Source organism: Ambystoma mexicanum, chromosome 1q, assembly GCF_040938575.1.
Source record: "Ambystoma mexicanum isolate Mex_15411 chromosome 1q, UKY_AmexF1_1, whole genome shotgun sequence".
Classification (NCBI taxonomy): Eukaryota; Metazoa; Chordata; class Amphibia; order Caudata; family Ambystomatidae; genus Ambystoma; species Ambystoma mexicanum.
In genome coordinates, this window is record NC_090922.1 from 929,259,591 (window position 1) to 929,274,163 (window position 14,573).

At 51.0% G+C, this 14,573-nt stretch overlaps 1 protein-coding gene across 6 annotated transcripts in view; it reads right to left on the reverse strand.

The window, feature by feature from the left end:
* The window catches only part of CDC14A (cell division cycle 14A), a 1,359,412-nt gene that overhangs the window by 760,690 nt on the left and 584,149 nt on the right, over positions 1–14,573 (reverse strand). For all 6 annotated transcript variants that reach the window (XM_069641577.1, XM_069641576.1, XM_069641579.1 and 3 more), the window contains one exon: positions 2,532–2,594. In XM_069641577.1, the coding sequence (XP_069497678.1) occupies positions 2,532–2,594 (63 nt within the window). The remainder of the gene's footprint in view (positions 1–2,531; positions 2,595–14,573) is intronic.

Here is a 14,573-nt window from a genome sequence, read left to right on the forward strand (position 1 = left end):
CTGAATACGTTCCTCACTCAGGGCTTTTGTCAAGTTTGACTAGAAATAAGAGAGCGTATTAAGAGTTGATGGTAAACCTGCTGGGTTGTGAGTCGTCGGCAAGAATAATATCTTTCCTATGAATGAGATGGTGGCTTCACTCTGTAAAAGCTCTGCATTCATTCGATCTAGTGCTGTTGTTGCACTCGAACAGGAGAAAGGCAACGCATGAGCGCGAATTAGATCTGTGTTGTTAACAGCAGTGAAAGAGCAGGCGGAGCTTGTGGGTGCAAAGATGTCTGGATTTGGGGAAGCATTTTCCTTTTGTGGTGTCCGATAGTCCTGCACATTCAGTTCCACCAGAAGCATCCTACAGCTAGGTTCTAGCATCTTTTAACTGGAGCCCCTCTCCATTATCCTTACCTTCAAACCCATTTTTTTCCTGGGCCAATATTAAGCATGTTTGGGTTTTAGGAGGATAACAGGGCTTGGGGGGCACTTTAAGCACAATAATCACAGTACTCAACTGTGATTTCGACTGAAGTCTAGTCCTGGGCATCGGAAAAAACATTAGAGCCGACTCCATCAGAATTACTTGGGTCAGTAGCTTGCTTCCTGCTTCACAAGCAACACAAACACTCCAGCACACTCCGCGAACTGTCTGAGTTTAAGCTGTGCACTGGCGACAAGGGTGGTAGAAGCAGGTACTGCAGGCAATAAGGAAGCTATAGAGGTTGAGAACCTTCCATTTCTTTTACCCTTTCCTCCACTGCAAGGATTTTGTTATCCAGAGAGGAGGCCGTCTGGATTAATTCTGCAATACTTCTATGGATTTCTATTAGGCTGTCCAAAAAGGAGCTTTTGCAAGATGTTTTGTCGCCAGAGCATCTAGATTTGGCGGCAGTCCTGGGTTTGCGTGAACTTGAGCTATCATAGTGAGCTCCTTCTACTTGACTTGTACATGGCTCAATAAGATCACCGAGACTATAGGTGTACCTCCTTTGGTTTGTTCAGCCATTTTGAAAGTTGGGGAATTTTAATTTACACTGGCCAAGAGTCACCAGGTCTTATAATTGGCGAATGTGTGCATTTGGAGTTGCTAAGTATGAATGGGTTTTATTAGTTGAGTGGCCAGCCACCTTTTACTGACCAGGCTTAGTGCTACCAGATCACTCTTGATTAGTTCTGGGGTCTGACTCCAGGGATACCTCACTAAAGGAAGTCAACCATTGGGGTGGGTTGTGTATGGTAATAGAGATAGGGACTAGAATGTTTAAGGGCAGTCAGTGGGTGGGTAAATAACCAAATACCCACAGGATGTGTTCCCCCCCCCCCTCCTCACATCCGATCTTTCTCCTAGGTTTACTGGCCATGGTAATTTTCAGTAGCACTTACATTGCCACTCAATATCCAACACTAAAAATGCAGTAAAAGAGGACCGCCATGAAAAGGGAGCAGGCTGCTCGACCAGAAAAGAGACCCATTTCCATGGCAGAAGAGGGAAGAGGAAGTTATGTTAGATAGCTCTTGCTAACACTGTTTGTCATAATGTGCGTTTGTAATATCTGAATTACAGATACTAAATTTATCAATCCAAAAAGGATCAATTGTCAACCCGGCACAGCAGTTCTATGTGATTTCTTTGTAATGCTTCAGTCGGCAAAAATAAATTGGAAATGCACAGCTTTAAAGTACTGCTACCCAATCATTTCACATGGAGTGGACTCATACAACCTCTTGGACTACCACTTATAATCCCTGTTGCACACCTCCCCAAAACAAAATGCACTCCTAGTTGCAAGGGAGTTTTTCCCTATTTCACATGTTTTTCCACTTTGTTATAAAACATGCAACAGCCCTGACCTGATTAGAACCTTTGACCTGCGGGATAAGCTTGAATCTCTGCAGCTTACCTCATTCATCAAACTGATCGGGAGTTTTTTTCTTGCAGAGAGGTGGGGCGGGAGAGATGTCTATTAAGTGATTATAGGAAGCACAGAGTAATGTCATTGAAACAACTGCGCTGTTCATGCATTTTAGTATAACTATGTGTAGGTTTTTGAAAAGTGCCAAAAATACAACTATTATTTGGTTTGTGTCACTGTCCTACTAAGAATGAACACTTTCAATGGCATGACTGGCTCAATTTTTAGAATGAGTTTGAGTGCAGACCTTTCTAAAGTTTAAAAACCTTTTGTTACTAACAGAATAGGTGCTGCATACAAGCCATCAAGTGCCATACCAATACAATCTCCACTGGCACACTCTGTACCCTTGTAAAGTCGATGGTACTTGCATCAAACACATGCATATAAATAGAACTGAGTGGGCGGCTGTCACCTTTTCCTCTGGTCTCATGCTGGTCATCAATTCACACGCACACTAATTCCATTCTTCAAAACAAAAGGTCATGAGGTTTGCAACAATAATGCTGAATTCCATTCAAAGTTAAGAAGCAATCTTGATCCGTGTAATTCATCATAATTACAGTTTCCAACTTAGCCATGTGGAAAACATTCTAATTCAGAAGAAGGTAGAGAAAATGTGCAAACCTCATAGTGTTCATACTCGTCGACATCAAAATGTTCAAAGTCAAAAAATCCATGCTGCAATGCCTGAAAACAAGAAAACTACAATTAATTAAAAAATAGGTTGGATATCATTAAACACGAGAACTAAACCTACCGCTTAAATGAAAATGAGATCCAGTTTCAAACTATCACATTGCAATGCAATTGGCCCTACTGAATGTTAGATTAAGCTTTGTGATAATTGCTGGCTAGTGGAAAACACGTACAAACATTTGGACTCCTTTCTGCCCACTAATGTTAAAAGAGACGAGCAACCAACTCAGAGAAAATGGCAGGAAAATGACAAAAGCAAGCAGGATGGAAGATAATAGGAACGTTAGACCTTTGACCTAAAGATAGTGACGATCCTATAAAACCTCAAGAACAAAAATAATAAACTAAGAACAAGTCTTTATGTTAACAATTTACTTTGGTGTCCAGGCTTTAGACTGTTTAGGCACTGCAAAGCCACTTCTTTAAAGTTAGCAGGCAAGCTTTAGACCACTACAGGGTGGAGCTTTCTATGTGTTATGTCATCAAGAATTGCTAGGCACCCATTTTACATTTTATCAGTTATCCAAGCACAAATGGACACAACAAAAGACGTACACTTTACAGAAAAAAATTTTGGGGGTAATTCATAGAATTCATCGCACAAGTGGCGCACGCGGCTGGCGCAGTGTGCGCGTGCGACAGTCTGCGCCAGACGCGTGCGCCAAAATCCATTTCCGCGCACAGCATATTCATGGATTTTAACCTCCATTACCAGCCGTGGCGCATCGACCCTGCAGCAGCGCCAGTTATGCCCCCAACCCCTCCCCATGCGCCATGCACAGCGCACAAATCCCGTACACGGCGCACAGGGCAGTGGACCAGCATACAGGCCCCCCAACCACGAAAACACCTGTAAAACTCCCCGCGCACCCCTCCGAATACATGTACACCCCTGTGCGTGGAGTTTCACATGCGATTGGCCCTGTGCGAGCGGGGTACGTGGATTTCGGGGGTGCGCGGGAAGTTTCACATACGATTGGCCCTGTGCGAGCGGGGTACGTGGATTTCGGGGGTGCACGGGAAGTTTCACACGCGATTGGCCCTGTGCGAGCGGGGTACGTGGATTTCGGGGGTACACGGGAAGTGTCACACACGATTAGCCCTGTGTGAGCGGGGTACGTGGATTTCGTGGGTGCGCAGGAAGATTCACACGTGAATTGGCAGTGTGGGTCCTCCCATGTGTGCCCTCTACCCCCTCCACAGCCCCTGCAGGCAGCCCACACCACAGGGGACTACCCTGCACCCCTAACTTGGTCATGTCCTGCAGGCAGCCCATCCACCATGGGCATGCCCCCCAGCCAGCCCACATGTCACCTTGCACTAGTGATCACCAACTCATGTCCCCCAGCACCCCCACCCCCTCCCCATCCCCGAGGGTCACCTGCCAGCAGGGCCCGGCTCATGCCCCCCAGCACCCCCAGCCCCCCCCATCAGTGAGGGTCACCTGCCAGCAGGGGCCGGCTCATGTCCCCCAGCACCCCCACAACAGTGAGGGTCACCTGCCAGCAGGGCACGACTCGTGTCCCACCAGCAACCCCACCCCCCCCCCCATCAGTGAGGGTCAGAGCCCGACTCATGACCCCCCCGCACCCCCATCAGTGAGGGTCACCTGCCAGCAGGGCCGGACTCATGTCACCCAGCACCCCCAAGCCCCCCCCGTCAGTGAGGGTCACCTGCCAGAAGAGCCCGACTCATGTCCCCCCAGGACCCCCACCCACCCAGCACTGACGGGCACCTGCCAGCAGGGCCCGACTCATGTCCCCCAGCACCCCCACCATCAGTGAGGGTCACCTCATGTCCCCTTACAACACGAAAGGAAGATGCACAATCATGGCCATCATGTGCACCAAAATACCACTGCACACCACCCCAGTCTTGACATGCAATGATTTCACCAATCCACCCCACCCCACACTGACATGCCTATGTCAGGACACAAATCAAAGGTCAACCATGTACATCAACACATGTCCGTCACACACACATACTATTTGCCATAGATTGTGTAAAACCACAATTTCACATGCATGAACCCAATGAGCAAATCCCACACATGGAATTAAAATATCACAATGTATTATTAACAAAATCAATGTAATGAAATGAAAGGCCAAAAAAATCAACAAACATGAAATGAAATGCATGTCCAAAAATATGAAAAATGAAATGTAGATGAAATCCAAAAAAAACTGAAGGAAAATAGTCCAAAATCATTGTCCGCAAAAAGAAATCCAAAGGAAACGTAAAATCAAAAATCCATTGCCCCATGGTGAAATCCAAATAAAAAGCACACATGAATCCAAAGTCCAACTATGTACAATCAATTTTGTAATTGCCCATGGTTAAATCCAAATAAAAAGCACACATGAATCCAAAGTCCAACTATGTACAATCAATTTTGTAAGGGTCCATGAGCCCAACGAAAGACATGTAGCCTATCTAAAAAACTACTTAAGAAAAGAACTATATACAAAAGTGTGGGGCATAGTCCAATCACCCCAAAAGAAATGAAAACGAAAATTAAACCTAACACTAAAAACTATTTACAATGGCAGCAGGTTAGTCCCACGGCTCACTTTCCGATGTCCCGGGCCAGGGCATCATCGAACTCCTGTTCGATGTCCTGGAGGCGGTCCTCTTACATGGCCCCAAGGGTTCGCAGGGACGATTTCATGTTGGACTCCAACTCCCTGAGAATGGCCTTGAGGCACTCGGCCGCCTCAGTGCACTCTGCATGGAGTTCTCCGCCCTGACCATCGTGAGCCGTGCCTCTTCTGCCCCGCGCCGCTCCGCATCTATACGCCAGCCCAACCGCAGCCACACGGAAGACACACCCATTCCAGGGGTCTCCTGCCCTCTGGCCGATGCCTGCCCCTCTGATGTTGATAGCCCGAGCCATCATTGCTCCCACCTAGAGCGTGCTGCTGCTGTCCATGTGCCCTGTCTGATGATGCCTGCACATCCTCCATCAGCTGGTCTTCAGTTGTTGTGGTGTCCACCCCTGCTGGACCGCCGACTCCAGACTGTGGCAGGGATGTGATCTCCACCAAGCTGGTTGTGTTGGTCAGGCCAGATCCACAGGGGGCCCTGGTGGAATCTGAGCCGGAAGACGGCAGGGAGAACGACTGGCGCATAGTCTCCACAGAGGAGGAGGGGTCCGTCAGAGTGCGCGACACATGTAGGAACCCACTGACCAGGGCCCCTCCCAACAGTGCCACGTCACGATGCTGCTGTTCGTGATGGCGGGCGTGTTCCGCCCAGGAAGCACGCACGTCATCACAAATGTCACGGGTGCGCAACGCGACACCAACCAGGACGGAGCCCATACGGTCGTGGGACCCCCTCGTCCGCAGGTAGTGGAGAGGCAGATGATGTGGCACTCCCCCCTACCTGCGGACAGGCCTGGGACGGGGCATCCCTGCTGGTGCATAGTGGTGCAGTCACAGGGTCAAGGACAGCGACATGCACAGGCTCCTCCGCGGTGACCTGTGCTGCCTCCTGACCCTGGCCCTGGACTGCACCACTTGCACCAGTGGTACTACCCCCAACAGGCCCCATGTGCGGCTCAGTAGCGGGCTCCTCCTCCTCTGTGGAGACCACCAAACTGGATGTCTCCACACTGTATTCCGCCATTGCAAGCCATTGTGGGGGCTCACCCAGCCCTTCCGCTACAGCCGTAGTGGCAATTCCTGGGAGGGTGGCTGGGCCTTGCGTCGCCGCCCGGTGGAGGCATCCCCGCCGCTTGGCTCCTCAGCGCTGTCTCCGCCCTCTTCTTCACTTGACGCTGCGTAGAGGGAGACATAAAACACAGGCATCAGGGTACAGTACACTATTCCACTAGACAGAAAGCAATAACACATGAGTGGCTCTGTCAAATGTCACTTCCATCCTGTCCCTCCACAATACATGGGTAAATGCACGCAACACTCATGCAGAAACAGGCACGGCGCCTGCAATCAACATCAGCATCCATGCACAAGGGCCTCTTTTAACCAAAATGTTGCCTTCAAACTCGCATGCATCATGGCTCACACTGATCCCATGCACACATATCACCGGCGGGTCATGCATCATGGCTTGTATACCACAGACACAGTGGATAGACAGTGTGCATACAACGGTGACCGCACTGCATGAGTGAATGTACACATCATCACGGACATGTGTCATGCATCCATGGCGTTTCAAAGTCACACACACACTTCTCAGACACACACATGTGCACCACACATGTACATGAGAGCAGCACCCATCCCTCACCCCCCTCCACGTCCAAGAACAGAGACTGGCATGCATTCATGTGTGCATTCCGCATACAGCTCCCCATGCTGCATTGGAACACATGCACCATCCATGTGGTTCACACATTAATGGTCTCACATGCATGACCATTATGTCCCTGCACACACACATCCATACATGGCCTATGTCACACATACAGGCAAGTATCAGACTACCAGCACACTGCAACATGCCCTGTCTCACACAGCAATGCTTGGCCACTTACCACTCAACACCAGACGGGTCTGCCTCCGAAGGATCTGGGCATGGAGCGCTGGGCCTACGCGTTCCAGGACCCTCATCTGGATGTTGCTCATGCTGACCCGCCCCCCCTCCGCGAGGCGCCGGGTCTTGTAGAGGGTCCTGGACCTGAAGTCCTCCTAGCGCTTCCGGACGTGCTTGATGTCACGGGTTGCCACCCCCTCCGCGTTGATGGCAACCACTGCGTCCCCCCAGATCCTCTCCTGTTGTTCCTTGTTGGCGCGTGATGTTCTGAAGAGGGCATTATAGTGCCCCAGGAAATGCTCCACCAGGACACCAACTTCCTTCTTACTGAAGCTGGTGGCCCTCTGCCTCTCTGGCTGGGGGTCACCAGTGGTCTCAGATGGTGTTTGCCCTGACATGGCGACCCCGAGGCAGACGTGGGTGGGCAACTGGGTCCTGGGGCTGGGCTGTGGAGCGATGGTATCCCAGTCGGGAGTCTTCTGTTCCAGCAGGGGTGGACACCGCAACTGGACCCTGGCAGATGGCTGGCGTGCAGGCACCAAATAGCAGGGCACGTGGGCAGCAGGCAGGAAGCAGCAGATGGCTGGTGGGAGCGTGCTCGGGGTTCTTGGGGGCAGGAAAATGGCCTTTTGGGCAGGAGCATGGTCTTCCGTGTGTTTTCCCGTGGCCAGCTTGATACGGAGTGATTTGGCACGTGGAAAAAGTGCACATCAGCGTGAAATCCAAGGAAAGGCCCTTAGCGCTTAAGTGACGTTACACGTGCGGGCGTTCCCCACAACATGGGTGCATTGTGATTCAGCACGTGAGAAAACTGCACATCACCCGTGCTATTGGAGGAAAGCGCCTTAGCGCGTAAGTGATGTTGCATGTGTGGGCTGGCTTAAAAGATATGAGTATCACGCTATTTTCTTGTACGTGCTTTTTGTGGAGAGCGAGCGGGTGTTTCTTGTACTTCTTGTCGGTTCACACGCGATTACTTCACAACGTTTCCAGTTCATACTCCGTTTCCTCAGACTGCGTTCTTTTCTTCTTTTGGCGGGGGTGCTGCCAACGCGCACACGTGCGTCTTTTTCACGTTCTTTTTCAAGGCAGACGGTGAGTCGCACACGTATTTTCCAACTGTGGTTGCCCCCGTGTGTCGCGTACCCCAGGCTGCGTGTTACACGCGTATGCTTATTTTTGTGTTTCTGGGTGCCACAGCGTAGTGCGGGTTCATTTTTCCACGCACGTGGTCTACCAGGGGTTGCGTGCACGTGTACTTTTGTTTTTGGGGTGCCTGTGCATTGCGTGACCCGTCATCTTCCCCCCAGGGGTCACATCCAGCCTTGCTAGAGCACTAGGGTACGAATTCCATCTAGTACCCTACCCCTTTCACCCCAATTGCCCAGGGCAATCGTTTACTGCAACTCCCATACGCACAACATCAGTGCCATGGTTGGGAGGCGACCAAGCAGTAAGGGAGGCAAAGGTGGCGACCTCCAAAAGGTGGGCGTGGTGGGCACGGTACGGGACGTGGCCAGGATTTGTAGGGTGCCCCTAGAGTCCCGTGTGTGGAGGACCAATCGGGGACACCTATGCCCCCCACCCCAATGGTTGTGGGAAACGTAGCCGACACCATCCCAGCTCAGCCCTTGTTGGACCGGCCCATTTTGTCAACTGAACCGGCACAGGATGACTCCGAGGCTGACTTCCAGGTCAGCAAGTCTAATCCACGTGTGCCGGTGAAAGTTGCTGACACCAGGCCACGTGGATCTGGGGCAGCAATGTCATCTGCTGCATCAAGTAGGCTGGGTGGGGAGGATGCAGGGGCAGCTGCAGCTCAATCCACCCCAGCTCCGAGTCTCCCAGCCGGGACAGTGTCGGTCCAGGTCCATTACACCGACATTGGCCCTGCTGACATCACCCTGCAGCCAATGCCTGCACCAAGACCTATGGTCATTGTGCCTTTACAGGCTTCTAGTACCAGTCCACCTGCGCTTCTGCCCCTAGTGACCAGAGCGGTGTAAGCCACTCAGGATCCGCACCACCTTACAAGAGGAAGAAGGGTGCTCTTGCACTACAGGCTGAGACCCCAAACACAGCTACACACTGCGGCACATCAAGGAAGCCTAGCTTGAAGGACGCCGAACTTGATACACTTGTGGCCTATGTGTCGGCACATAGCCGCGAAATGTTGGTGACTTCAGGCTGTAAAACTACGCCTGCTCAAAGTAGGGCCCACTGGCAGACCATCGCAGACCACATTAGTGCCCTTGGATTTGTGAGGCGCACAGCTGATGATTACAAGCGGTGGAATCACCTGAAACGCAGAGCAAAGAACAAGCTGGCTTCAAATCATGCCTCTACTCTGGTGACTGGCGGTGGGTCTCCACCAGAGGACGACCAACTCACTGAACATGAGTCTGTTGCTGGAACCTTCATCACAGAGGAACAGATCCAAGGCGTGGGAGACCTACCAGATTATGATGTATTGTCCGATGATTGCCCATGCAAGTGTGTGTAATCCATGTGTATGTTTCTTGGGTGATGTGCAATGATTGAGTGCCAGGTGAGGGTGTGTACTCCTGAGTGGTATGGGTCACCCATGTGCTTCCTCCAACCATTCACCAGCCTTGGGTTTGGGTATGACATTATCCCTTCTGACCACAGTAGCCAATTAACGCCACATTACTGCAGTTGCCCTTGAACTGTCATCTTGCAACAACATTGTTCTGATTTTTCAGTGTTCATTCTGCCTGATTGTTTCAATCCTCCAATTTTTGCAACACATTTTTCTGCCCTAATGCCACATATGTGACATGCTTCCGTCATAGATTACAACCCACATTGCCCCACATTTATTACCTCGTTATGGGAATGATTTGACCATTCAGGCTGATTGAGTAAGGGCCTGCTCACATTAATTTTTGGTCCCTGTTTGAATGTTGAACATGACTGTTGTGTTCTGTCATGTTGAAGTGACCAACCATTGATGTATCCATCTGCCTGCCATCAATGTATTATTGCACACTGGATGTGTTGCAGTGTGTGGCACATGCATATTTTGGCACACTATTTTGCATTTTTCTTCTCATCATGTCCATCTCACATGGATGGGTGACAGTACTCATTCACTGACATATGTACTTGTCAAATGTACCATGGCTATGCTACGTGCCATCTGTGTGCTGACATGTGCCATGTATGTGGATTGACCATGCCACTCACAGGCTAATATGTGATGGCAGTACTATCCAGCATGAAGCACATGTGTTCATTTTCCATCTTGGAGTCCTGAGTGTCTGCTTTTTGCCTCCCTTTCCAAATCATTGACAGTACATGCATGCCAAGGTTACGGTCATGTGGGACATGTGTTGTTCATGTACTGGATCTCTGGCTTGTCAGGCCTATGTGTGCTATGGTGCTCATGCCTGTTTCCATTTGTTGTCTTTCATGTTTTTGAAGGTGATGACGCACTTGATGCTGTAGAGGTGGAGGATATGGTGCAGACCCAGGAAGAATCTCAGGCACGACCGGGCACCAGAGGAGGACGTGGTGCGGTGGTGGGTGAAAACCCAATCCTCCTGCAGACCATACTGTCCAGGGGTGTTTCTGGGTCCACCTCCCCAGACCTCTATGATTCAGGTGCTGAATCGGATGATGTGCTGTCGAAGGGGAGTGTTTATGGCAGGGATGCTGTTCTGTCCAACCCACCTGCACCAGGGGTAGACCTCTCTATGGGGATGTCAGTGTTGGTAACTCCGCCTTTGGCGGTTACGGATGCAGGGTCACACTCACAACATCTGATCCTGTTCCTGGGCCAGCAGATCAGAGGGGGAATGCAGTCCTGCAGCCTCAGGCAGTGCCAGCACAGCAAGATGCAGATCGCCTTGCCCCAAACAGGTGTGGTGCCCGCCGACGCGCTGGCCATGCGCCACAAGGCAATACTGTATGGGAAAACGCCATGTACGGTATAGCAGCACAACAGGGAGCATCGGTTGAAATGATGGCTCAGGCAATGGAGAGGGTGGCGCCACTTCCATTCTCCCCCCTGAAAGGCAGATGGAGCTCCAACAGCAGGCAACAGAGTCCATTTGCCAATCACACAGGGAGGACATGTTGGCGTCCAACAGGTACCGACGGGCGGCACTGGAGACACTGCGCGAAGCCATATCTGTAGAGTCCCAGGGCCACAGGGAAGCCCTGAGTTTAGAACTCCATTTCCTCAGGGAGAATAGGTAGAACCTGAGGCTTCCCGAAATTTTATGGGCAGAACAGCAGCTGGAGCAGCTCACATGTTCGCTCTCAGCTGAGCTGCAGGCAACTCGTGAGGAGATCCGGGCATCACGCGAGGCCATGTGTGCAGAAATGCAGGCAACCTGTGAGGTGCTGCATGGGGATCTCCGTACTATCATCCTCCAGAACAAGACCTTCCACACCCGCATGCTTGCTGCCATGGAGGACCATACCAGGGCTTTGTGTGGGCTGCCTCCCATAGCACCGCCACCTCCTGATGTAGCAGCAGAGGGTGAAGAGAGCGACAGCGGTTCTCCCACAATGGCGTAGCCGTGCAGACCATGAGCCCATGGAGGTATTTATTTTTCCGCAACTTCCATGCAGGTGGGTGTTGGTGTGCACCCTGTCCTCGAACCTCCTGGGTGTGCCCCCTCCCACCCCGGCCCACACATGGCCATTTTTTATTTATTTTTTTACAGTGTGTTGCCTTGTGTGGCTCCCGTGGGCATCCACTGTATTCCAGCTGGGCACATGCAGGCTTGTCCTGTGTTTGGGTTAGATGCTTGGGTTCCTGACACACACCCTTCCTGCTTCCCCTTTCCATGGGCTTGCAAAGGGTGTGACCAAGTGACAGTGACTTGCACAGTGACATTGGGCTCCCATGAGCTGTGTGGGCAGTCTGTGGTCAAAACTGTGTGGACATCCCTAGTGGGGATTGTTGTTGTATTGAACACTGCATGGTGTATTGATATGTGCGTGTGCATCCATGTCTTCCTCCTTATTCACAGGTACCTTCTTCATGTCTTTACAAGGCTGTCTCCTTTGCAGATCCAGTTCATGTTGTATGCAGTACGCTGACACATTTGCCTGACAGCAACCCTCTGCAGTTGGAAGGGGTCGATGTGCTGGCTTATTCAGGTTGTAAGACTTGCCCTACTTTGATTTTGTACTGTCATAATTTGGCCCTGTTTCATCCTGTGCTGCTGTATTGTGTTGCTGGTAAGTATTTGTTCATGTGTGCTGTTTGTTATTGATTACTGGTAGTATATGGTCTGTGGCCTGTTTCCATTTGGGACAGTGCACTTTGTGACACTTGTGTCATGTGTTGTGCTTTCATTTGTTTGGTTTCACATTGCATGACATGCCATGGTGTGTTGGGTAGCTGAGATGGGGAGGGGTTGGGTGACATGGCACTATTTTCATGTTGTATTTTGCAAGGGGGTAGTCATTCATGCAGCATAAATGTGTGCCTTTTTGTGACACAGCATTGGTTGTCTTTCATTAGGTAGGGATGCACACAATGTAACACTTCCAGGTGACCAAACTCAGGCGGGTATGGTTGTGACAGTTGACTGCCCCTTATGTCATCATCATTGATTGTCAGCTGGTATGTGCCAGGGCTGTGTGCACTCCATAGGGGTGTGATTTTAGGTGAAGTAATTAGCCACCAGCTGCGTACGGGCTGCCTCACCACGTACCCTTTCCCCTCCCAAGTGCAGCGGCCGTGCATGTGGTTGGGGATGTGGGGGCACCACCATGTCCACCCGCAAGCCCCGGCGTGTGGCAGCGTTGTGCAGGACACATGCTGCCACTATAATCCTGCACACTACTGGGGGCGCGTATAGCAGCTGCCCATCAGAGCGATCCAGGTAGGGAAAGCGTGACTTGAGCACTCCGAATGTGCGCTCCACTATGCCCCGGGTTGCAATATGGGCTGTGTTGTATCTTACCTCGGGTGGTGTGGTGGGGTTCCGAATTGGCGTCATCATGTGGGTTGTGACATTACTCAGTATCTGACATGCATGCATGTGCAGAGGCATTTATACTCACCAAGCAGCCATGTATCGCCATGCCGCCCAGCTTCTAGGTCCCGGTTTAGGGGTGACATTCTGAAAATGAAACTGTCATGGGTGGACCCTGGATAGTTGGCATATACTGAGGTGATGATTCCCTTGGCATCACATACTACCTGCACGTTGATGGAATGCCAGTGCTTGCGGTTTCTATAGATGTGCTCAGTTGCCCTGGGAGGACGTAGAGCCACATGGGTGCAATCAATGGCACCTAGCACTTTGGGGAAGTGTGCCACCCCGTAAAAGTCCTGGACGGCAGCCTGCCTTTCTGCAGGTGTTCTGGGCATGTATATGTGCCTGTGGACTGAAGAGCTTGCAGTCATGATGGCCAACCCCTGGTGTAGGCAGCGTGACTGCGGACCTGTGACACCCCCCCCCCCCACTATGGCACTTGTTCGCTGAAATGAACCAGTGGCCAAGAAATGCAGTACATTGAGCACCTTTTCCAAGGGGCACAGTGCTTGGGAGAACAGGGTGGGTGATGTGAGGTCATCCTCCCACTCATTCACCAGGTCGAATATTATGTGCGGTGGGAACCTGTACCTCCCATAGAGCTGGTCATCAGGCATCCCAAAAAGGCTGGTCCTGGGTGTAAAAATGTTGGGCCTAGCTATCCTCCTCCTCCCGCTGTGTCCCACGACCACTGCTGCGAGGAATGGTATATTCATCGTAGCGTCTGAGCTAGTTTGTTGTTTGTGCGCACTTTTATGCTGCGCGGGGCCATATATGCCTGCTTCCTGTGTGCGTACGTGTTTCCGGATTAGCGCGTCTTTTTTGGTGCACGTGTTTTCCCTGTTCGATTCCATGAATACGTGTTGTAGGAGTGCGTGTGGGCGTTCCGTGCATTTGCCTCCTGTACTTCCCCGTAGCGCCCACATTTTCACGCGTTATTCCCCATTCCGCACGTTACGCCCCGTGTTCCGCATACTTTTGTTGTGTGCCCCGCGCTATGTGCGCTTACGCTGTGCGCATAGCGCATGCCGTTTGATGACGTGTGCACCCGCGCGCGCCACGCAGGGATTTTAGCGCACATCCCAGGATTTACACGCGTACAGACTTCCATGAATCGATGTGCGCGGCTTTTGCACGCTTGCGCTGCGATTTTCACGCTGGCGCTGCGATTCGCACACTTGCGCGGCGCACAATAATTCCATGAATCGGCCTCTTAAAATACATACTGTAATTCTGAAAGATTCATTGGTTTACTCTTAAGTGCCTTTAACCTGTTCTGTAGGGGTGTTCTTTTGACATGCTATTCGCCCCTCTTGGAGTGCATGTGCAAAACCCGATGGTAGTGAAATCCATGATCATAAAATCAAGAGTTACTCAACTGTAGTAACTCTGGCTTGCCGCAACAATTTCCTATTTGTGGACACATTAAACAGTGTCTTCAGCG